At 47.2% G+C, this 23821-nt stretch overlaps 1 protein-coding gene across 4 annotated transcripts in view; it reads left to right on the top strand.

Annotated features, from left to right (window-relative positions):
• The window catches only part of LOC129869457 (tumor protein 63-like), a 272771-nt gene that overhangs the window by 32251 nt on the left and 216699 nt on the right, over positions 1 to 23821 (top strand). For 2 of the 4 annotated variants that reach the window (XM_055943894.1, XM_055943893.1), the window contains exon 1: positions 18283 to 19182. The exons of 1 other annotated variant lie outside the window; for it this stretch is intronic. In XM_055943894.1, the coding sequence (XP_055799869.1) occupies positions 19145 to 19182 (38 nt within the window). In that variant the 5' untranslated portion in view covers positions 18283 to 19144. Of the gene's footprint in view, positions 1 to 18282; positions 19183 to 23821 lie in introns of those variants that run through there. One more of the 4 variants, XM_055943895.1, reaches the window with a different exon arrangement.

The following is a 23821-nucleotide window of genomic DNA, read 5'->3' as shown; positions in this document are numbered from 1 at the left end:
CCACCAGTATCTCAGGTTCCCTCTAAATCAGACTGTCTCCACCAGTATCTCAGGTTCCCTCTAAATCAGACTGTCTCCACCAGTATCTAAGGTTCCCTCTAGATCAGACTGTCTCCACCAGTATCTAAGGTTCCCTCTAGATCAGACTGTCTCCACCAGTATCTCAGGTTCCCTCTAAATCAGACTGTCTCCACCGGTATCTCAGGTTCCCTCGAGATCAGACTGTCTCCACCAGTGTCTCAGGTTCCCTCTAAACCAGACTGTCTCCACCAGTGTCTCAGGTTCCCTCTAAATCAGACTGTCTACACCAGTATCTCAGTATCTGTATCACCAGTATCTCAGGTTTCCTATCTCAGTATCTCAGGATCAGACTGTTTCCACCAGTATCTCAGGTTCCCTCTAAATCAGACTGTCTCCACCAGTGTCTCAGGTTCCCTCTAAATCAGACTGTCTCCACCAGTGTCTCAGGTTCCCTCTAAATCAGACTGTCTCCACCAGTATCTCAGTATCTGTATCACCAGTATCTCAGGTTTCCTATCTCAGTATCTCAGGATCAGACTGTTTCCACCAGTATCTCAGGTTCCCTCTAAATCATTCTGTCTCCACCAGTATCTCAGGTTCCCTCTAAATCAGACTGTCTCCACCAGTATCTCAGGTTCCCTCTAAATCAGACTGTCTCCACCAGTATCTCAGGTTCCCTCTAAATCGTACTGTCTCCACCAGTATCTAAGGTTCCCTCTAAATCAGACTGTCTCCACCAGTGTCTCAGGTTCCCTCAAAACCAGACTGTCTCCACCAGTATCTCAGGTTCCCTCTAATTCAAACTGTCTCCACCAGTGTCTCAGTTTCCCTCTAGATCAGACTGTCTCCACCAGTATCTCAGGTTCCCTCTAAATCATACTGTCTCCACCAGTATCTCAGGTTCCCTCTAAATCAGACTGTCTCCACCAGTATCTCAGGTTCCCTCTAAATCAGACTGTCTCCACCAGTATCTCAGGTTCCCTCTAAATCAGACTGTCTCCACCAGTATCTCAGGTTCCCTCTAAATCAGACTGTCTCCACCAGTATCTCAGGTTCCCTCTAAATCAGACTGTCTCCACCAGTGTCTCAGGTTCCCTCTAAATCAGACTGTCTCCACCAGTATCTTAGTATCTGTATCACCAGTATCTCAGGTTTCCTATCTCAGTATCTCAGGATCAGACTGTTTCCACCAGTATCTCAGGTTCCCTCTAAATCATTCTGTCTCCACCAGTATCTCAGGTTCCCTCTAAATCAGACTGTCTCCACCAGTATCTCAGGTTCCCTCTAAATCAGACTGTCTCCACCAGTATCTCAGGTTCCCTCTAAATCAGACTGTCTCCACCAGTATCTAAGGTTCCCTCTAAACCAGACTGTCTCCACCAGTATCTCAGGTTCCCTCTAAATCAGACTGTCTCCACCAGTATCTCAGGTTCCCTCTAAATCAGACTGTCTCCACCAGTATCTAAGGTTCCCTCTAGATCAGACTGTCTCCACCAGTATCTAAGGTTCCCTCTAGATCAGACTGTCTCCACCAGTATCTCAGGTTCCCTCTAAATCAGACTGTCTCCACCAGTATCTCAGGTTCCCTCGAGATCAGACTGTCTCCACCAGTGTCTCAGGTTCCCTCTAAACCAGACTGTCTCCACCAGTATCTCAGGTTCCCTCTAATTCAGACTGTCTCCACCAGTATCTCAGGTTCCCTCTAAATCAGACTGTCTCCACCAGTATCTCAGGTTCCCTCTAAATCAGACTGTCTCCACCAGTATCTCAGGTTCCCTCTAAATCAGACTGTCTCCACTAGTACCTCAGGTTCCCTCTAAACCAGACTGTCTCCACCAGTATCTCAGGTTCCCTCTAATTCAAACTGTCTCCACCAGTGTCTCAGGTTCCCTCTAAATCAGACTGTCTCCACCAGTGTCTCAGGTTCCCTCTAAATCAGACTGTCTCCACCAGTATCTCAGGTTCCCTCTAAACCAGACTGTCTCCACCAGTATCTCAGGTTCCCTCTAAACCAGACTGTCTCCACCAGTATCTCAGGTTCCCTTTAAATCATTCTGTCTCCACCAGTATCTCAGGTTCCTTCTAAATCAGACTGTCTCCACCAGTATCTCAGGTTCCCTCTAAATCAGACTGTCTCCAACAGTACCTCAGGTTCCCTCTAAACCAGACTGTCTCCACCAGTATCTCAGGTTCCCTCTAATTCAAACTGGCTCCACCAGTGTCTCAGGTTCCCTCTAAATCAGACTGTCTCCACCAGTGTCTCAGGTTCCCTCTAGATCAGACGGTCTCCACCAGTGTCTCAGGTTCCCTCTAAATCAGACTGTCTCCACCAGTATCTCAGGTTCCCTCTAAATCAGACTGTCTCCACCAGTATCTCAGGTTCCCTCTAAATCAGACTGTCTCCACCAGTATCTCAGGTTCCCTCTAAATCAGACTGTCTCCACCAGTATCTCAGGTTCCCTCTAAATCAGACTGTCTCCACCAGTATCTAAGGTTCCCTCTAAACCAGACTGTCTCCACCAGTATCTCAGGTTCCCTCTAAATCAGACTGTCTCCACCAGTATCTCAGGTTCCCTCTAAATCAGACTGTCTCCACCAGTATCTAAGGTTCCCTCTAGATCAGACTGTCTCCACCAGTATCTCAGGTTCCCTCTAAATCAGACTGTCTCCACCAGTATCTCAGGTTCCCTCTAATTCAAACTGTCTCCACCAGTATCTCAGGTTCCCTCTAAATCAGACTGTCTCCACCAGTGTCTCAGGTTCCCTCAAAACCAGACTGTCTCCACCAGTATCTCAGGTTCCCTCTAATTCAGACTGTCTCCACCAGTATCTCAGGTTCCCTCTAAAACGTACTGTCTCCACCAGTATCTCAGGTTCCCTCTAATTCAAACTGTCTCCACCAGTGTCTCAGTTTCCCTCTAAATCAGACTGTCCCCACCAGTATCTCAGGTTCCCTCAAAACCAGACTGTCTCCACCAGTATCTCAGGTTCCCTCTAAATCAGACTGTCTCCACCAGTATCTCAGGTTCCCTCTAGATCAGACTGTCTCCACCAGTATCTCAGGTTCCCTCTAAACCAGACTGTCTCCACCAGTATCTCAGGTTCCCTCTAAACCAGACTGTCTCCACCAGTATCTCAGGTTCCCTCTAAATCAGACTGTCTCCACCAGTGTCTCAGGTTCCCTCAAAACCAGACTGCCTCCACCAGTATCTCAGGTTCCCTCTAAACCAGACCGTTTCCACCTGGTACACTGACGGGTCCTTCCCAACAACGAGGAGAGAAATAAAATAGAGAAATTATAGAAAAGTAAAACACGTCATAATAATAAAGTAATAGTAAATACACAATGAGTAACGATAACTTGTTTATATAACACAGGGTTCAAAATGGATCAATGCAGATAGTCCCAGGGTAGCTATTGGGTCAACTATTTTAACTAACTATTTATATCACTGTATGTATATGACGTGGACCTAAATATGAGGATACAAAGAAAAGTAAATAATTGAGGAACATTGAGCTGGGAAAGGAGGGAGGTATTTGGACACTAGATTGAAAAAGATAAAAATCTATTACTGGTACACCAATGCTCTGCCATAAAGTGACTGTTCTATTCTACTCTGTTTCCTGTCTTGTATGCTAAGTCATCGGGGATACAGTTAGTATCTAACTATTTATGTTGATTCTGTACATTGTTTTACTATTTTATTGAAGCAGCTCTTCTACCTATCAATGATTATACATTTGTATGACCTGAAATTAGAAAAAATATGGAAACAAATAGCGATACAACTGATGTTTTGTGATGTCAAAGTTTGTCCGCACACGTACAGTACGTTTACACAACTCTTGTGTAATCCTTTTTTGTTGCAGAAAGTTCTCTGTTGGATCAGTTCTGTTGGATCACAGTTCTCTGTTGGATCACAACTGTTTTGTCAAATGTGTTGTGGGGTAAGATGAGCCATTTTCTGTTGTTATACAGTATAGTATCCCAGTGATAATGCCTCGCATTAGCTCTTGCCATTAGCTCAACCATTGGCTCAACTTACCTCGTGACCATTGGTTCAACTTACTCCATGGCCATTGACTCAACTTACCCCATGGCCATTAGCTAAACCATTGGCTCAACTTACCCCATGGCCATTGGTTCAACTTACCCCATGGCCATTGGTTCAATTTACCCCATGGCCATTAGCTAAACCATTGACTCAACTAACCCCATGGCCATTGACTCAACTTACCCCATGGCCATTGGTTCAATTTACCCCATGGCCATTAGCTCAACCATTGGCTCAACTTACCCCGTGGCCATTGGCTCAACTTACCCCGTGGCCATTGGCTCAACTTACCCCATGGCCATTAGCTCAACCATTGGCTCAACTTACCCCATGGCCATTGGTTCAACTTATCCCATGGCCATTGGCTCAACTTACCCCGTGGCCATTGGTTCAACTTACCCCAAAGCAAACATTTGGACTATATTAGCTCACACAGCTACAAAGATGCCCCGTCATGTTAGGTTTAGGACCTCATATTGAAGCTAATTGAGATCCCAACAAGTTGGATAAAACGATCTTTACATTGATCTACTTTTGGATTAGACACAAGCACCATCTAACACAATAAATTAATTTAACTTTGTAAAAATCTGTTTTTTGGACAATACTTACCACTTTTTTTTTAATGTGGTTTCTTCCATCACATACTCCATGAAATGATACCCTCTTCCTAAATATTTGGTCAAATTATTAATTTTGTTTTATAGTTTCCTAGAAACAAAGGGTGTCTCATCAACTTACACTTTTGGCTCAACTTATCCCACTCTCCCTCTAAATATAAGACTAAATACACAAGGGGCCTTTTTAACTCTCTGTTTTATACAAACACACTGTGTCGTACCCCACCCTGTAGTCACGTAACAGGCATTTAGATGTGTGTTTACTGTTACATGCTTGTGGGGGGGGGGGGGGGGGGGGGGTTGGGGGGGGGGGGGTCGTATCCATACGTCTGTTGGAAGTGTTCAGAGTTGTGCTTCAAGTTGATAAATGAGAATTGTAATAAAAGTCTTATTTTTTCCATCCATCCATAACAGAGTAGAACCAACTGATCAGGCTGTAAATGGACGGTTGTGAAAGAGAAGGAAGGCCTCTAGGCCTGTGAACCAAAATGGCACCCTATTCCCTAATATAGTACACTACTGTTAACCAGAGCCCAATGAGCCCTATAGTAATGCACTATACAGGGACTAGGGTGTCATTTAGGAGGCCTGTGGGGGGAAAAAACCTGCAGGTACGATAAGGATCTAGGATGTACTTCATGGTAGATGAACAGTCAGTCTGCTGGCTAATCAACCATGTCCTCTCCCTTTCTCGGGAAGAAACATCTACTTAACCCCTACGGTACATAACTGAGAGTCCTAGATCCTTTGTTATTGTGGGTGATTACGGGGGCTCCTATTTCGCTATTTAGAAGTTTGACATGGAACCGATGGTAATTCTGGAGTTTACAATATGGGCTTAAACTAGTAGGAAAATGCTCACTTCCCCCCCCCCAAAAAAAAATGTCGTAAGGTGCTGACTAATGGAAAGATAATTTAATACTTGTACTTCTATATACGTTTAAATGAAAGAACACTGTTTATAGACCTTTTTTGGGGGGATCACTGTCATAGATTTATAACCATGTTGGAGCTATTTTATGAATCTATGTTGCTGGGAAGTCAATCAACCTGACTCTCTTTTTAGGATTCCCTGTTAGTGGGCTAATAATTAATAATTTCTAGTGGAGAAAACAGAGAGAGAGAAGAGATGGCGTACCAAAACACACCAACGCCGTAAACGAGGCAGACAGAGCGGTCTTCTGGTCAGGCTCCGGAGAAGGGCACATCGCGCACTGCTCCCGAGTATACTACTCGCCACAAGGTAGATGAAATCCGAGCAAGGGTAGCATTCCAGAGAGACATAAGAGACTGTAACGTTCTTTGCTTCTTTGCTTCACGCTATCGGAGTCGTTACAGCCAGCTGGTTTCTTCACGCATCGCGCCGACAGAAACAAGCATCTCTCTGGTAAGAAGAAGGGCGGAGGGGTGTGCCTTATGATTAACGAGTCGTGGTGTGATCATAACAACATACAGGAACTCAAGTCCTTTTGCTCACCTGACTTAGAATTCCTCACAATCAAATGTCGACCGCATTATCTACCAAGAGAATTCTCTTCGATTATAATCACAGCCGCATATATTCCCCCCCAAGCAGACACATCGACGGCCCTGAACGAACTTTATTTGACTCTATGTAAACTGGAAACCACATATCCTGAGGCTGCATTTATTGTAGCTGGGGATTTTAACATTTAACAAGGCGAATCTGAAAACAAGGCTCCCTAAATTCTATCAGCATATCGATTGTGCAACCGGGGCTGGTAAAACCTTGGATCACTGTTATTCTAACTTCCGCGATGCATATAAGGCCCTCCCCCGCCCTCCCTTCGGAAAAGCTGACCAAGACTCCATTTTGTTGCTTCGAGCCTATAGACAGAAACTAAAACAGGAAGCTCCCGCGCACAGGTCTGTTCAACGCTGGTCCGACCAATCTGATTCCACGCTTCAAGACTGCTTCGATCACGTGGACTGGGATATATTCCGCATTGCCTCAAACAACAACATTGACGAATACGCTGATTCGGTGAGCGAGTTTATTAGCAAGTGCATCGGTGATGTTGTACCCACAGGGTCTATTAAAACATTCACCAACCAGAAACGGTGGACTGATGGCAGCATTCGCGCAAAACTGAAAGCGCGAACCACTGCTTTTAATCATGGCAAGGTGACCGGAAACATGACCGAATACAAACAGTGTAGCTATTCCCTCCGCAAGGCAATCAAACAAGCTAAGCGTCAGTATAGAGATATGGTATAGAGACCTCAGGAGGTTGAAGAAATTTGGCTTGTCACCAAAAGCACTCACACACTTTTACAGATGCACAATCGAGAGCATCCTGTCGGGCTGTATCACCGCCTGGTACGGCAACTGCTCCGCCCACAACCGTGAGGCTCTCCAGAGGGTAGTGAGGTCTGCACAACGCATCACCCGGGGGCAAACTACCTGCCCTCCAGGACACCTACACCACCCGATGTCACAGGAAGGCCATAAAGATCATCAAGGACAACAACCACCCGAGCCACTGCCTGTTCACCCCGCTATCATCCAGAAGGCGAGGTCAGTACAGGTGCATCAAAGCAGGGACCGAGAGACTGAAAAACAGCTTCTATCTCAAGGCCATCAGACTGTTAAACAGACATCACTAACATTGAGTGGCCGCTGCCAACATACTGACTCAACTCCAGCCACTTTAATAATGGGAATTGATGGAAATTATGTAAAAATGTACCACTAGTCACTTTAAACCACGCCACTTAATATAATGTTTACATACCCTACATTACTCATCTCATATGTATATACTGTACTCTATACCACCTACTGCATCTTGCCATCTTTATGTAATACATGTATCACTAGCCACTTTAAACTATGCCACTTTATGTTTACATACCCTACATTACTCATCTCATATGTATATACTGTACTCTATATCATCTACTGCATCTTGCCTATGCCGTTCTGTACCATCACTCATTCATATATCTTTATGTACATATTCTTTATCCCTTTACACTTGTGTGTATAAGGTAGTAGTTGTGGAATTGTTAGGTTAGATTTCTCGTTGGTTATTACTGCATTGTCGGAACTAGAAGCACAAGCATTTCGCTACACTAACATCTGCTAACCATGTGTATGTGACTAATAAAATTTGATTTGATTTGACATTGACTCTGTACCGTAACACCCTGTATAAAGCCTCCACATTGACTCTGTACCGGTACCCCCTGTATATAGCCTCCACATTGACTCTGTACCGGTACACCCTGTATATAGCCTCCACATTGACTCTGTACCGGTACCCCCTGTATATAGCCTCCACATTGACTCTGTACCGGTACCCCCTGTATATAGCCTCCACATTGTCTCTGTACCGGTACCTCCTGTATATAGCCTCCACATTGACTCTGTACCGGTACCCCCCTGTATATAGCCTCCACATTGACTCTGTACCGGTACCCCCTGTATATAGCCTCCACATTGACTCTGTACCGGTAGCCCCTGTATATAGCCTCCACATTGACTATGTACCGGTACCCCCCTGTATATAGCCTCCACATTGACTCTGTACCGGTACACCCTGTATATAGTCTCCACATTGACTCTGTACCGGTACCCCCTGTATATAGCCTCCACATTGACTCTGTACCGGTAGCCCCTGTATATAGCCTCCACATTGACTCTGTACCGGTACCCCCTGTATATAGTCTCCACATTGACTCTGTACCGGTACCCCCTGTATATAGCCTCCACATTGACTCTGTACCGGTACCCCCTGTATATAGCCTCCACACTGACTCTGTACCGGTACCCCCTGCATATAGCCTCCATATTGACTCTGTACCGGTACCCCCTGTATATAGCCTCCACATTGACTCTGTACCGGTACCCCCTGTATATAGCCTCCACATTGACTCTGTACCGGTACCCCCTGTATATAGCCTCCACATTGACTCTGTACCGGTACCCCCTGTATATAGCCTCCACATTGACTCTGTACCGGTACCCCCTGTATATAGCCTCCACATTATCTCTGTACCGGTAACCCCTGTATATAGCCTCCACATTGACTCTGTACCGGTACCCCCTGTATATAGCCTCCACATTGACTCTGTACCGGTACCCCCTGTATATAGCCTCCACATTGACTCTGTACCGGTACCCCCTGTATATAGCCTCCACATTGACTCTGTACCGGTACCCCCTGTATATAACCTCCACATTGACTCTGTACCAGTACCCCCTGTATATAGCCTCCACATTGACTCGGTACCAGTACCCCCTGTATATAGCCTCCACATTGACTCTGTACTGGTACCCCCTGTATATAGCCTCCACATTGACTCTGTACCAGTACCCCCTGTATATAACCTTGTTATTGTTCTTTTATTGTTGCTCTTTAATCATTTGTTATTTTTCTATTTTATTTTATTTTTATTTTATTTTTATTGTTTACTTCAGTTTATTTAGTAAATACTTTCTTAACACTTATTTAAAGGCGTGTAAGTCAGCATTTCACTGTAAGGTCTACCTACACCTGTTGTATTGGCGCATGTGACAAATGCAATTAGATTTGATTTGATACACCCACCCCTGTACCTCCTCCCCACAATCACACACCCCTGTACCTCCTCCCCACAATCACACACCCCTGTACCTCCTCCCCACAATCTCACACCCCTGTACCTCCTCCCCACAATCTCACACCCCTGTACCTCCTCCCCACAATCACACACCCCTGTACCTCCTCCCCACAATCACACACCCCTGTACCTCCTCCCCACAATCTCACACCCATAATCAGAGCTTAGAAATGTCAGTGCTGAAATTCCCCTCGTGTTTGCTTGTGCTGAGAGCTTGGGATTCCTGGCTCAAGCAGAGGAACTGCCATGCAAATGCATTCCATAACAAGAACCAGCCCTTGACGCATTTAGCACAGTACGTGTTCCGTCAGATAGCGCAATAGCCTGAATGACTGTGGTTATTGTATCATTATATTCCTGCAATGCCGTGCGTTACTCTTAGACGAACCCAAACTGGGCCCTAAAGCATCTTCTTAAACATCTCAACGTTTATTTTCCTCAATACTCATTCTAGTTATACATGAAAACACATGTCATTCCAGTTTGGACCATTAGGGGGTGCAGTACATCAAAACCCCATGTCATTCCAATGTTGACCAACAGGGGGCAGTACCTTACCTTTATCCGCTGACTGCAATACTGGAGACGACAGCAGGATACATCCCCTAACTTTGAAGCAAAAATAAATACAAATAATACATATTATATGCTTGGTATAAAATATATATGTCGGGGAGCGATGATGATGCGTTGATTTAGTCGGAATTCTGCTTTGTATGCAAGATTATTCTAGTATGATATTATATTCTAAGCCGCCCTACATACCGATGCTTGGTATGTTCTCCTTTCCCCTCCTCCTGCCCTGACACCATCGCATTATGACTTTAGTATGTGTGTCTGAGTACACAGTCTGAGACAGTAGTACACAGTCTGAGACAGTAGTACACAGTCCGAGACAGTAGTACACAGTCTGAGACAGTAGTACACAGTCTGAGACAGTAGTACACAGTCTGAGACAGTAGTACACAGTCTGAGACAGTAGTACACAGTCTGAGACATAGTACACAGTCTGAGACAGTAGTACACAGTCTGAGACAGTAGTACACAGTCTGAGACAGTAGTACACAGTCTGAGACGTAGTACACAGTCTGAGACAGTAGTACACAGTCTGAGACAGTAGTACACAGTCTGAGACAGTAGTACACAGTCTGAGACAGTAGTACACAGTCTGAGACAGTAGTACACAGTCTGAGACGTAGTACACAGTCTGAGACGTAGTACACAGTCTGAGACAGTAGTACACAGTCTGAGACGTAGTACACAGTCTGAGACGTAGTACACAGTTTGCGATGTAGTACACCGTCTGAGACAGTAGTACACAGTCTGAGACGTAGTACACAGTCTGAGACAGTAGTACACAGTCTGAGACAGTAGTACACAGTCTGAGACAGTAGTACACAGTCTGAGATAGTAGTACACAGTCTGAGACAGTAGTACACAGTCTGAGACGTAGTACACAGTCTGAGACGTAGTACACAGTCTGAGACATAGTACACAGTCTGAGACAGTAGTACACAGTCTAAGTAATTACTAAATAGAGCCATAGTTTACTACAGATTCACCAGTGAAACCAGCCTTAGTTTACTACAGATTCACCAGTGAAACCAGCATTAGTTTACTACAGATTCACCAGTGAAACCAGCCTTAGTTTACAACAGATTCACCAGTAAAACCAGCCTTAGTTTACTACAGATTCACCAGTAAAATCAGCCTTAGTTTACTACAGATTCACCAGTACAACCAGCCTTAGTTTACTACAGATTCACCAGTAAAACCAGCCTTAGTTTACTACAGATTCACCAGTGAAACCAGCCTTAGTTTACTACAGATTCACCAGTAAAACCAGCCTTAGTTTACTACAGATTCACCAGTAAAACCAGCCTTAGTTTACTACAGATTCACCAGTAAAACCAGCCTTAGTTTACTACAGATTCACCAGTGAAACCAGCCTTAGTTTACTACAGATTTACCAGTAAAACCAGCCTTAGTTTACTACAGATTCACCAGTAAAACCAGCCTTAGTTTACTACAGATTCACCAGTAAAATCAGCCTTAGTTTACTACAGATTCACCAGTACAACCAGCCTTAGTTTACTACAGATTCACCAGTAAAACCAGCCTTAGTTTACTACAGATTCACCAGTGAAACCAGCCTTAGTTTACTACAGATTCACCAGTAAAACCAGCCTTAGTTTACTACAGATTCACCAGTAAAACCAGCCTTAGTTTACTACAGATTCACCAGTAAAACCAGCCTTAGTTTACTACAGATTCACCAGTGAAACCAGCCTTAGTTTACTACAGATTTACCAGTAAAACCAGCCTTAGTTTACTACAGATTCACCAGTAAAACCAGCCTTAGTTTACTACAGATTCACCAGTAAAACCAGCCTTAGTTTACTACAGATTCACCAGTAAAACCAGCCTTAGTTTACTACAGATACACCTCCGGTGTCCTGTGGTATTTGAATTTAAAAATGATATTGATGCTGGTAGAAGTAGTTGTCAGGCCTGCGTCCCAAATTACACTCTAACCTCTACATAGGTCTGATCGAAAGTGTTTCACTTTGTAGGGAATAGGGTGCAATTTGGACCACAGGCCATCTCTGCCTTAGGGCCTTGGGCCTCTTGACAAGTGGAGAACTTTATGAGCGGGGTTAAGATGTCAGACTGAGCCAGATGCCCCGAGCTGAAGAAACGCCACCGCTGAAGAGTCCTCCCCCTCGCCTGTCCTTCTCTCCTTACTCTTCCTCATCCACTTTCTCCCTTCTCCTCTCCCTTATCCTCTCCTCTCCCTTCCTCCTCCTCTCCCTTCTCCTCTCCCCCTCTCCCTCCTCCTCTCCCTCCTCCTTATCCTTCTCCTCTCCCTCCTCCTTATCCTTCTCCTCTCCCTCCTCCTCTCCCTCCTCCTTATCCTTCTCCTCTCCCTCCTCCTCTCCCTTCTCCTCTTCCTCCTCTCCCTCCTCCTCTCCCTCCTTCTTATCCTTCTCCTCTCTCGCCTCCTCTCCCTCCTTCTTATCCTTCTCCTCTCCCGCCTCCTCTCCCTTCTCCTCTCTTTCCTCCTCTCTCTCCTACTCTCCCTCCTCATCCTCTCCTCCTTCCTCTCCCTTCTCCTCTCTTTCCTCCTCTCCTCCTCTTCCTCCTCCTCTCCTTTCTCATCTCCCTCCTCCTCTCACCTCCTCTTCTCCCGTCTCCTCTCTCTCCTCTCCCTTCTCCTCTCCCTCCTCCTTATCATTCTCCTCTCCTTCCTCCTCTCCCTCCTCTTCCTCCTCCTCTCCTTCCACCTCTCCCTCCTCCTCTCCCTCCTCTCCCTCCTCCTCTCCCTCCTTCTTATCATTCTCCTCTCCTTCCTCCTCTCCCTCCTCTTCCTCCTCCTCTCCTTCCACCTCTCCCTCCTCCTCTCCCTCCTTCTTATCAGTCTCCTCTCCTTCCTCCTCTCCCTTCTCCTCTCCCTCCTCTCCCTACTACTCTCTTTCCTCCTCTTCCTTCTTCCTCCCTATATTTTCCTCCTCTCCTTTCTCTACACCTCAACCTTTGTTCCTTTCTCCTCTCCTTTCCTCTTCTCCCCACTTCATCCTCCCTCCCTCCTCTTCACCTCCCTCCTCCTCCCATGTCCTGCAGCCTGACCTCTGGGGAGAGGGGAAGCAGAGGGAAAAGCAGAGGGAGGAGCAGAGGGAGGAGCAGAGAGAGGAGGAGAGGGGGTAGGAGAGGGTGGAGGAATGTGATGGCTTGACGCTAAGTGAGTGCCCTGACTCTCCCACCCCCTGACCCCCACCCTACCCTACCCCACATCTCCCCTCCGACCCCAGACAACACCCCTGTGACCCTCCCCCCCCCCAGGCCACTGTGTCCCCGGCAACCTCCCGGCTGGCAGCTCTCTCGCTTTCTCTCTGCTATGTCCTTGATATGGCTGGCATGTCGTGAGTAGATGTCCCTCCCTCCTTCACTACCACCCTCCCTCCCACTCTCCCTCCCACCCTCCCTCCCTCCTTCCCTCCCCTCCCTGCCAGCTTCCCAGTGGCGGGAGATAAATTTGAGAGTAAGGATGTCAGGCTGGCAACAGCTGGGTCTCTACGGTTTCACCAGATGTCCGTCTCCCGTGCGTCTGTGTGTTCAGTTTGTTGCTAACATTCACTGGGCTGTAAGTGAGAAGCGACGGTCCCTGGACGTACTTTAGATGCATTTGTGCTTCCCAAATGGCACCCTATTCCCTATCTAGTGCACTTCTTTTGACCAGGGCTGGCACCCTATTCCCTATCTAGTGCACTACTTTTGACTAGAGGCCTATTCCCTATCTAGTGCACTACTTTAGACCAGGACCCTATTCCCTATCTAGTGCACTACTTTTGACCAGGGCTGGCACCCTATTCCCTATCTAGTGCACTTCTTTAGACCAGAGCCCTATTCCCTATCTAGTGCACTACTTTTGACTAGAGACCTCAAACCTCTTTCCAGATGTCTCTGGTCAAAGGTAGTGCACTGTATAGGGAATAGGGTGCTATTGGGGACGTAGCCATTGCAAATATCTTCTAAGCACGGATGAGGCGTAAAGCCGAATTTATCTGGTCATCAAATCTTGCACTGCTAAGACATTCTGGAGCTTGATCTACGAGAGTATAATAGCACTGCCTTAATGAACTGGGTGGTACTGTGTCACGCCGACATCCAGCTCTCCTCAACTAAACATGATCACAGCTGGACCTGCTGGGATCAGTATGATTAGTGTGACACATTTCAGTCATTTAGCAATTAGTGCCTTGCGAAAAGGACTACATCCCGCCCCTCCAAATATCTCCTATAGTGCTCTCACACAAGCCGTCTGGCGGTGCTAGATGGATACATGAAGATAGATCCAGCAGTTATCATAAAGACATGGTCGCTAGCTGTCTTAGATGGCAGAGGTGCATCCCAGCATTGTCAACATGAAAACGTGAAAAAGCCCGAGTCAAATCCAAATCCTGATTTTATTTATCCCATGCGCCCGAATACAACAGGTGTAGAATTTACCGTGAGATGCTTACAAGCAATGTTAAAAAGTATGAAAAATGTGCTATGATTTTAAATGGAATTGGTAACACAATAAAATAACAATAACGAGACAACATAAAAGGAGTACCAGTACCGAGTCAATGTACGAGGTACGAGGTAGTTGAGACCAAGTCATTGTGCAGGGGTACGAGGAAGTTGAGACCGAGTCAGCGTGCAGGGGTACGAGGTAGTTGAGACCGAGTCATCGTGCAGGGGTACGAGGTAGTTGAGACCGAGTCATCGTGCAGGGGTACGAGGTAGTTGAGACCGAGTCATCGTGCAGGGGTACGAGGTAGTTGAGACCGAGTCATCGTGCAGGGGGACGAGGTAGTTGAGACCGAGTCATCGTGCAGGGGTACGAGGTAGTTGAGACCGAGTCATCGTGCAGGGGTTCGAGGTAGTTGAGACCGAGTCATCGTGCAGGGGTACGAGGTAGTTGAGACCGAGTCATTGTGCAGGGGTACGAGGTAGTTGAGACCGAGTCATTGTGCAGGGGTACGAGGTAGTTGAAACCGAGTCATTGTGCAGGGGTACGAGGTCGTTGAGACCGAGTCATCGTGCAGGGGTACGAGGTAGTTGAGACCGAGTCATCGTGCAGGGGGACGAGGTAGTTGAGACCGAGTCATCGTGCAGGGGTACGAGGTAGTTGAGACCGAGTCATCGTGCAGGGGTACGAGGTAGTTGAGACCGAGTCATCGTGCAGGGGTACGAGGTAGTTGAGACCGAGTCATCGTGCAGGGGTTCGAGGTAGTTGAGACCGAGTCATTGTGCAGGGGTACGAGGTAGTTGAGACCAAGTCATTGTTGCAGGGGTACGAGGTAGTTAAGACCGAGTCATTGTGCAGGGGTACGAGGTAGTTGAGACCGAGTCATTGTGCAGGGGTACGAGGTAGTTGAGACCGAGTCATTGTGCAGGGGTACGAGGTAGTTGAGACCGAGTCATCGTGCAGGGGTACGAGGTAGTTGAGACCGAGCTGTTGGCAGACTGGTCTCTCTATGGCTCAGAGGAGTTGTTGGCAGACTGGTCTCTCTATGGCTCAGAGGAGCTGTTGGCAGACTGGTCTCTCTATGGCTCAGAGGAGTTGTTGGCAGACTGGCCTCTCTATGGCTCAGAGGAGCTGTTGGCAGACTGGTCTCTCTATGGCTCAGTACCCGGCCTGGCTGACTGGTCTCTCTATGGCTCAGAGGAGTTGTTGGCAGACTGGCCTCTCTATGGCTCAGAGGAGCTGTTGGCAGACTGGTCTCTCTATGGCTCAGAGGAGCTGTTGGCAGACTGGCCTCTCTATGGCTCAGTACCCGGCCTGGCTGACTGGTCTCTCTATGGCTCAGAGGAGTTGTTGGCAGACTGGCCTCTCTATGGCTCAGAGGAGCTGTTGGCAGACTGGTCTCTCTATGGCTCAGAGGAGTTGTTGGCAGACTGGTCTCTCTATGGCTCAGAGGAGTTGTTGGCAGACTGGTCTCTCTATTGCTCAGAGGAGCTGTTGGCAAACTGGCCTCTATGGCTCAGAGGAGCTGTTGGCAGACTGGTCTCTCTATGGCTCAGTACCCGGCCTGGCAGACTGGTCTCTCTATGGCTCAGAGGAGCTGTTGGCAGACTGGCCTCTCTATGGCTCAGTACCCGGCCTGGCTGACTGGTCTCTCTATGGCTCAGAGGAGCTGTTGGCAGACTGGCCTCTCTATGGCTCAGTACCCGGCCTGGCAGACTGGCCTCTCTATGGCTCTGTACCCGGCCTGGCTGACTGGCCTCTCTATGGCTCAGATGAGTTGTTGGCAGACTGGTCTCTCTATTGCTCAGAGGAGTTGTTGGCAGACTGGCCTCTATGGTTCAGAGGAGCTGTTGGCAGACTGGTCTCTCTATGGTTCAGAGGAGCTGTTGGCAGACTGGTCTCTCTATGGCTCAGAGGAGTTGTTGGCAGACTGGCCTGTCTATGGCTCAGAGGAGTTGTTGGCAGACTGGCCTCCCTATGGCTCAGAGGAGCTGTTGGCAGACTGTGGGCACAGTAGAGTTAGTGTTCCTTTGTTGCAAGGTGAGGCATGTCCGGTGCTTCCCAAGGAACAGACAGATACAGGGTCATAGTACCCTCTGTTCAGTTCCAGCTCATTGCTTCACCCTTTCAGGATTGCAGAAATCCACCCAGGCCCTTGTGAGATATTCTTGATAAGAGATCTCTAATGCGGTGGTGTTTTGAAAGACCTGACCTGGTGACAGATGGTTTGTGTCTCCTCTGCTGATGGCTCTGTGTAACATCAGGGGGGGGGGGGGGGCAGCAGCATTATGACAGAGTGTGTGTGTGTTTGGTTTTACTATCCTTGTGGGAACCAGAAGTGGGGACATTTTGTCGGTTTGGTCCCTGGAATTTCAATCTAGATCTCTGTCATGTTTTCTAGAGTTTTCCATTGGGAGATTCTGTCTGCAATGTGGAGGAGATGATTAACATTACTCAGTGGTGATTTGTAGCATGTAAATCTTGGCGAGGCAAACTCAACAAAACATTTTGGGGATGAATGGCAGAAAAGTCACTACACAACACTAAAACAAAACGTTAATTGCACTATAACGGTACCCACAAACTGTTAGGGCCTACATAAAGCTTTCCCAACAGCAGAGCTTTCTTTCCAGCACCATGGTGTGAATCCTTACCACCACTACACCTGGCAGCGAAACAGTTCATTCATCCTCGTTTACTACCTTTCTAAAAAACATAGCTGAATTGCCTGACTTGCTTAAACAAATGTGGTTTCTACTGACAATTGATATGTACAAACTATGGCATAAGGTAAGGGAAGACCCCAATGAAATGGACAAAAATGAACGGCAACTTATTGGCATTGGGCGAACCATATACACAATCGCAAATACCACTCAAAACCATATTGCCACCGGAACATTGCAAATGCCAAGTGTAATAAACCCAAAATCCCGTAGGGCGTGTGCGCATTTTTCATTTTTTCCGATTTTTTTGGTGTCAATTATACATATGTAGTAACTGTACGGACATTCATTGGTGTTATTTTACTGAGTTTGTCCATAAGGCCTATGTTTTGTCCATTTGCCATAAATGATCATAGGAAGCTTCCGAACCCAAAAGTCAGTGAACCATGTCCAAATGGCATAAGAAATGTCCAAATACCATATATAAGTATTGAATGTACCAAATCAGGATGTTATGTCCATTTGCCATATGTGATCATATGAAGTCGGTTTCTGAACCCCAAAAGTCTGTGAACCATGTCCAAAATGGCATTTATACTGCCCAAATGTTATATATCAATATGTTAAGCCCTGAATCAAACTAGAATGTCTATTTGTCATGTTTGTCATAGGAAGTAAGAATTTCTCATTGATGTTGATTCAGCATGTCCATTTTGTAATGGGAAGTCCTTATGGATATACGTTGGCAAGGGACGCTGTCAACTTGCAGAAGAGCATGTTCACACTGACAATATAGCATGTGTGTAATGGACACTGTCCAATCGCTTGTTGGTAATGATTTCAGCCTGTCCATTTGGTGATGTTAAATCCCTCATTAAATACATTGGAAATGTACAATTGTACACTGTCCATTTGCAATATCTTACAATGGGCATCTATAACTTTTTAGAGAAAAAAAAGATAAAAAAATAAAATAAAAAATAAAACCTTTGGCAGCAATTACAGCATTGAGTCGTCTTGGGTATGATGCTACAAGCTTGGCACACCTGTATTTGGGGAGTTTCTTCCAATCTTCTCTGCAGATCCTCTCAAGCTCTGTCAGGTTGGGTGGGGAGCGACGCTGCACAGCTATTTTCAGGTCTCTCCAGAGGTGTTCGATTGGTTTCAAGTCCAGGCTCTGGCTGGGCCACTCAAGGACATTCAGAGTCTTGTCCCGAAGCCACTCCTGAATTGTCTTGCCTGTGTGCTTAGGGTCGTTGTCCTGTTGGAAGGTGAACCTTTGACCCAGTCTGAGGTCCTGAGCGCTATGGAGCAGGATTTCATCAAGGATCTCTCTGTACTTTGCTCTGTTTATCTTTCCCTTGATCCTGACTAGTCTCCCAGCCCTGCCTCTGAAAAACATCCCCACAGCATGATGCTGCCACCACCATGCTTCCCCGTAGGGATGGTGCCAGATTACCTCCAGATGTGATGCTTGGCATTCAGGCCAAAGAGTTCAATCTTGGTTTCATCAGACCAGAGAATCTTGTTTCTCATGGTCTAAGAGTCCTTTAGGTGCCTTTTAGTCAAGTCATAACGGCCTGTCATGTGCCTTTTACTGAGGAGTGGCTTCTGTCTGTCCACTCTACCATAAAGGCCTGATTGGTGGAGTGCTGCAGAGATGGTTGTCCTTCTGGAAGGTTCTCACATCTCCACAGAGGAACTCTGGAGCTCTGTCAGAGTGACCGTCGGGTTCTTGGTCACCTCGCTAACCAAGGCCCTTCTCCCCCGATTGCTCAGTATTTGCCGGGCGGCCAGCTCTAGGAAGAGTCTTGGTGGTTCCAAACTTCCATTTAAGAATGGTGGTTCCAAACTTCCATTAAAAACCATTTAAGAATGATGGAGGCCACTGTGTTCTTGGGGACCTTCAATGCTGCAGAAATGTTTTGGTACCCTTATCCCAGATCTGTGCCTCGACACAATCCAATCTCTGAGCTCTACGGACAATTCCATCGACCTCATGGCTTGGTTTTTGCTCTGATATGCGCTGTCAACTGTGGGACATTATATAGACAGATTTGTGCCTTTCCAAATCATGTCCAATCAAATGATTTTACCACAGGTCGACTCCAATCAAGTTGAAGAAACATCTCAAAGGTGATGAATGGAAACAGGATGCAAAAGGTCTCCATTCTTAGGTAAATAATTATTTCTTTAAAAAAAAAATATATATATATATACGTTTGTAAACATTTCTAAAAACATGTTTATACTGTCATTATGTAGTATTGTGTGTAGATTGATCAGGAAAAAAATATATATATTTTTTTAGAATAAGGCTGTAAAGTAACAAAAATGTGGAAAAGTCAAGGGGTCTGAATACTTTCCAAATGCATCGTATTACCCAGTAATTCTGTTAACGTTTCCGTATAGGTTAGCCTGAACTTCAAGTTATTCTCCACAACTATGTTCCCTGGAAATGTAAACATCTAAACCTCTCCGTGTTTTCAACATAGTGAGAGTCTCAGCTATCAGCCAGAGTGCTCCTTGTATCAGTCAGAGTGCTCCTTGTATCAGCCAGAGTGCTCCTTGTATCAGTCAGAGTGCTCCTTGTATCAGCCAGAGTGCTCCTTGTATCAGTCAGAGTGCTCCTTGTATCAGTCAGAGTGCTCCTTGTATCAGTCAGAGTGCTCCTTGTATCAGCCAGAGTGCTCCTTGTATCAGTCAGAGTGCTCCTTGTATCAGCCAGAGTGCTCCTTGTATCAGCCAGAGTGCTCCTTGTATCGGCCAGAGTGCTCCTTGTATCAGCCAGAGTGCTCCTTGTATCGGCCAGAGTGCTCCTTGTATCAGCCAGAGTGCTCCTTGTATCGGCCAGAGTGCTCCTTGTATCAGCCAGAGTGCTCCTTGTATCAGCCAGAGTGCTCCTTGTATCGGTCAGAGTGCTCCTTGTATCGGTCAGAGTGCTCCTTGTATCAGCCAGAGTGCTCCTTGTATCAGTCAGAGGGCTCCTTGTATCAGTCAGAGGGCTCCTTATATCAGTCAGAGTGCTCCTTGTATCAGTCAGAGTGCTCCTTGTATCAGTCAGAGGGCTCCTTGTATCAGTCAGAGGGCTCCTTATATCAGTCAGAGTGCTCCTTGTATCGGCCAGAGTGCTCCTTGTATCGGCCAGAGTGCTCCTTGTATCAGCCAGAGTGCTCCTTGTATCAGCCAGAGTGCTCCTTGTATCAGTCAGAGTAATCCTTGTATCAGTCAGAGTGCTCCTTGTATCAGTCAGAGCGCTCCTTGTATCAGACAGAGTGCTCCTTGTATCAGACAGAGTGCTCCTTGTATCAGTCAGAGTGCTCCTTGTATCAGCCAGAGTGCTCCTTGTATCAGTCAGAGTGCTCCTTGTATCGGTCAGAGTGCTCCTTGTATCGGCCAGAGTGCTCCTTGTATCAGTCAGAGCGCTCCTTGTATCAGCCAGAGTGCTCCTTGTATCAGCCAGAGTGCTCCTTGTATCAGTCAGAGTGCTCCTTGTATCAGTCAGAGTGCTCCTTGTATCAGTCAGAGTGCTCCTTATATCAGTCAGAATGCTCCTTGTATCAGTCAGAGTGCTCCTTATATCAGCCAGAGTGCTCCTTGTATCAGTCAGAGTGCTCCTTGTATCAGTCAGAGTGCTCCTTGTATCAGCCAGAGTGCTCCTTGTATCAGCCAGAGTGCTCCTTGTATCAGCCAGAGTGCTCCTTGTATCAGCCAGAGTGCTCCTTGTATCAGTCAGAGTGCTCCTTGTATCAGCCAGAGTGCTCCTTGTATCAGCCAGAGTGCTCCTTGTATCAGCCAGAGTGCTCCTTGTATCGGCCAGAGTGCTCCTTGTATCTGCAAGAGTGCTCCTTGTATCGGCCAGAGTGCTCCTTGTATCGGCCAGAGTGCTCCTTGTATCGGCCAGAGTGCTCCTTGTGTCGGCCAGAGTGCTCCTTGTGTCGGCCTGAGTGCTCCTTGTATCGGCCGGAGTGCTCCTTGTGTCGGCCGGAGTGCTCCTTGTGTCGGCCGGAGTGCTCCTTGTGTCGGCCGGAGTGCTCCTTGTATCGGCCAGAGTGCTCCTTGTATCGGCCAGAGTGCTCCTTGTATCGGCCAGAGTGCTCCTTGTATCGGCCAGAGTGCTCCTTGTATCGGCCAGAGTGCTCCTTGTATCGGCCAGAGTGCTCCTTGTATCGGCCAGAGTGCTCCTTGTATCGGCCAGAGCGCTCCTTGTATCAGCCAGAGCGCTCCTTGTATCAGCCAGAGCGCTTCTTGTATCAGCCAGAGCGCTCCTTGTATCAGCCAGAGCGCTCCTTGTATCAGTCAGAGCGCTCCTTGTATCAGCCAGAGCGCTCCTTGTATCAGTCAGAGCGCTCCTTGTATCAGTCAGAGGGCTGCTTATATCAGTCAGAGTGCTCCTTGTATCGGCCAGAGTGCTCCTTGTATCGGCCAGAGTGCTCCTTGTATCGGCCAGAGTGCTCCTTGTATCAGCCAGAGTGCTCCTTGTATCAGTCAGAGTGCTCCTTGTATCAGTCAGAGTGCTCCTTGTATCAGCCAGAGCGCTCCTTGTATCAGCCAGAGCGCTCCTTGTATCAGCCAGAGCGCTCCTTGTATCAGTCAGAGTGCTCCTTGTATCAGCCAGAGCGCTCCTTGTATCAGTCAGAGTGCTCCTTGTATCAGTCAGAGTGCTCCTTGTATCGGCCAGAGTGCTCCTTGTATCAGTCAGAGCGCTCCTTGTATCAGCCAGAGCGCTCCTTGTATCAGCCAGAGCGCTCCTTGTATCAGTCAGAGTGCTCCTTGTATCAGCCAGAGTGCTCCTTGTATCAGCCAGAGTGCTCCTTGTATCAGTCAGAGTGCTCCTTGTATCAGCCAGAGTGCTCCTTGTATCAGTCAGAGTGCTCCTTGTATCAGTCAGAGTGCTCCTTGTATCAGTCAGAGTGCTCCTTGTATCAGCCAGAGTGCTCCTTGTATCAGCCAGAGTGCTCCTTGTATCAGCCAGAGTGCTCCTTGTATCAGTCAGAGTGCTCCTTGTATCAGCCAGAGTGCTCCTTGTATCAGCCAGAGTGCTCCTTGTATCAGCCAGAGTGCTCCTTGTATCGGCCAGAGTGCTCCTTGTATCGGCAAGAGTGCTCCTTGTATCGGCCAGAGTGCTCCTTGTATCGGCCAGAGTGCTCCTTGTATCGGCCAAAGTGCTCCTTGTGTCGGCCAGAGTGCTCCTTGTGTCGGCCAGAGTGCTCCTTGTATCGGCCAGAGTGCTCCTTGTATCGGCCAGAGTGCTCCTTGTATCGGCCAGAGTGCTCCTTGTATCGACCAGAGTGCTCCTTGTATCGGCCAGAGTGCTCCTTGTATCGGCCAGAGCGCTCCTTGTATCGGCCAGAGCGCTCCTTGTATCAGCCAGAGCGCTTCTTGTATCAGCCAGCGCGCTCCTTGTATCAGTCAGAGTGCTCCTTGTATCAGTCAGAGTGCTCCTTGTATCAGCCAGAGTGCTCCTTGTATCAGTCAGAGTCCCCCTTGTATCAGCCAGAGTGCTCATTTAGCTATTAGATTTCTTTTAAATGTAGGTTTGGATATTACAAACAGAAGCTGGCACATCAACGGTACCTTCAGACGAGTCTTGAGAGAGATGCTGGAGTTCTGACTAAGGGGTTAGATTGGTGTCTGTCCTCTGAGAGTTGTCCTGAGAGAGACTCAGAGGTTCTGACTAACGAGTTAGATTGGTTTCTGTCCTCTGAGAGTTGTCCTGAGAGAGACTCAGAGGTTCTGACTAACGGGTTAGTATGGTTTCTGTCCTCTGAGAGTTGTCCTGAGAGACTCAGAGGTTCTGACTAACGGGTTAGTATGGTTTCTGTGTCCTGAGAGTTGTCCTGAGAGAGACTCAGAGGTTCTGACTAAGGGGTTAGTATGTTTTCCGCGCTCTGCGCTCTGAGACCCGGTAGAGTCCGGGTAGAGCCCCGGTAGAGTCTGGATAGAGGCCAGGTAAAGCCCCGGTAGAGTCTGGATAGAGGCCAGGTAGAGATACGGTAGAGTCTGGATAGAGGCCAGGTAGAGGTCCGGTAGAGTCTGGATAGAGGCCAGGTAGAACCCCGGTAGAGGAGAGGTAGAGACCCGGTAGAGGCCAGGTAGAGCCCCGGTAGAGTCTGGATAGAGGCCAGGTAGAGACCCGGTAGAGTCTGCATAGAGGCCAGGTAGAGACCCGGTAGAGGCTAGGGAGAGGGCTGGTAGAGACTGGGAGAGACCCAGTAGAGACCCAGATAGAATCCAGGTAGAGTCCAGGTAGAGGCCCAGTAGAGGCCATGTAGAGTCCAGGCAGGGCCCAGGTAAAGGCAGGACCCAGGTAGAAGCCAGGTAGTGGCCAGGTAAAGATCTACAGACTACAGACACTGAACAGATAGATCTACAGATTATAGACATGGAACAGATAGATGTAGAGAAACTGAACAGACAGATCTACAGACTGAAGACACTGAACAGACCGATCTACAGACTGAAGACACTAAACATATAGATCTAGATGCTACAGACACTGAACAGATAGATCTACAGACTGAAGACACTAAACATATAGATCTAGATGCTACAGACACTGAACAGTTAGATCTACAGACACTGAACAGACCGATCTACAGACTGAAGACACTAAACATATAGATCTAGATGCTACAGACACTGAACAGATAGATCCACAGACTACAGACACTGAACAGACCGATCTACAGACTGAAGACACTAAACATATAGATCTAGATGCTACAGACACTGAACAGATAGATCCACAGACTACAGACACTGAACAGACAGATCTACAGACTGAAGACACTAAACATATAGATCTGGATGATA

The sequence above is a fragment of the Salvelinus fontinalis genome, chromosome 14, assembly GCF_029448725.1.
Source record: "Salvelinus fontinalis isolate EN_2023a chromosome 14, ASM2944872v1, whole genome shotgun sequence".
Lineage (NCBI taxonomy): Eukaryota > Metazoa > Chordata > Actinopteri > Salmoniformes > Salmonidae > Salvelinus > Salvelinus fontinalis.
The sequence above is the reverse complement of the archived record's forward strand: the minus strand, read 5'-3'. Positions and strand labels throughout refer to the sequence as shown.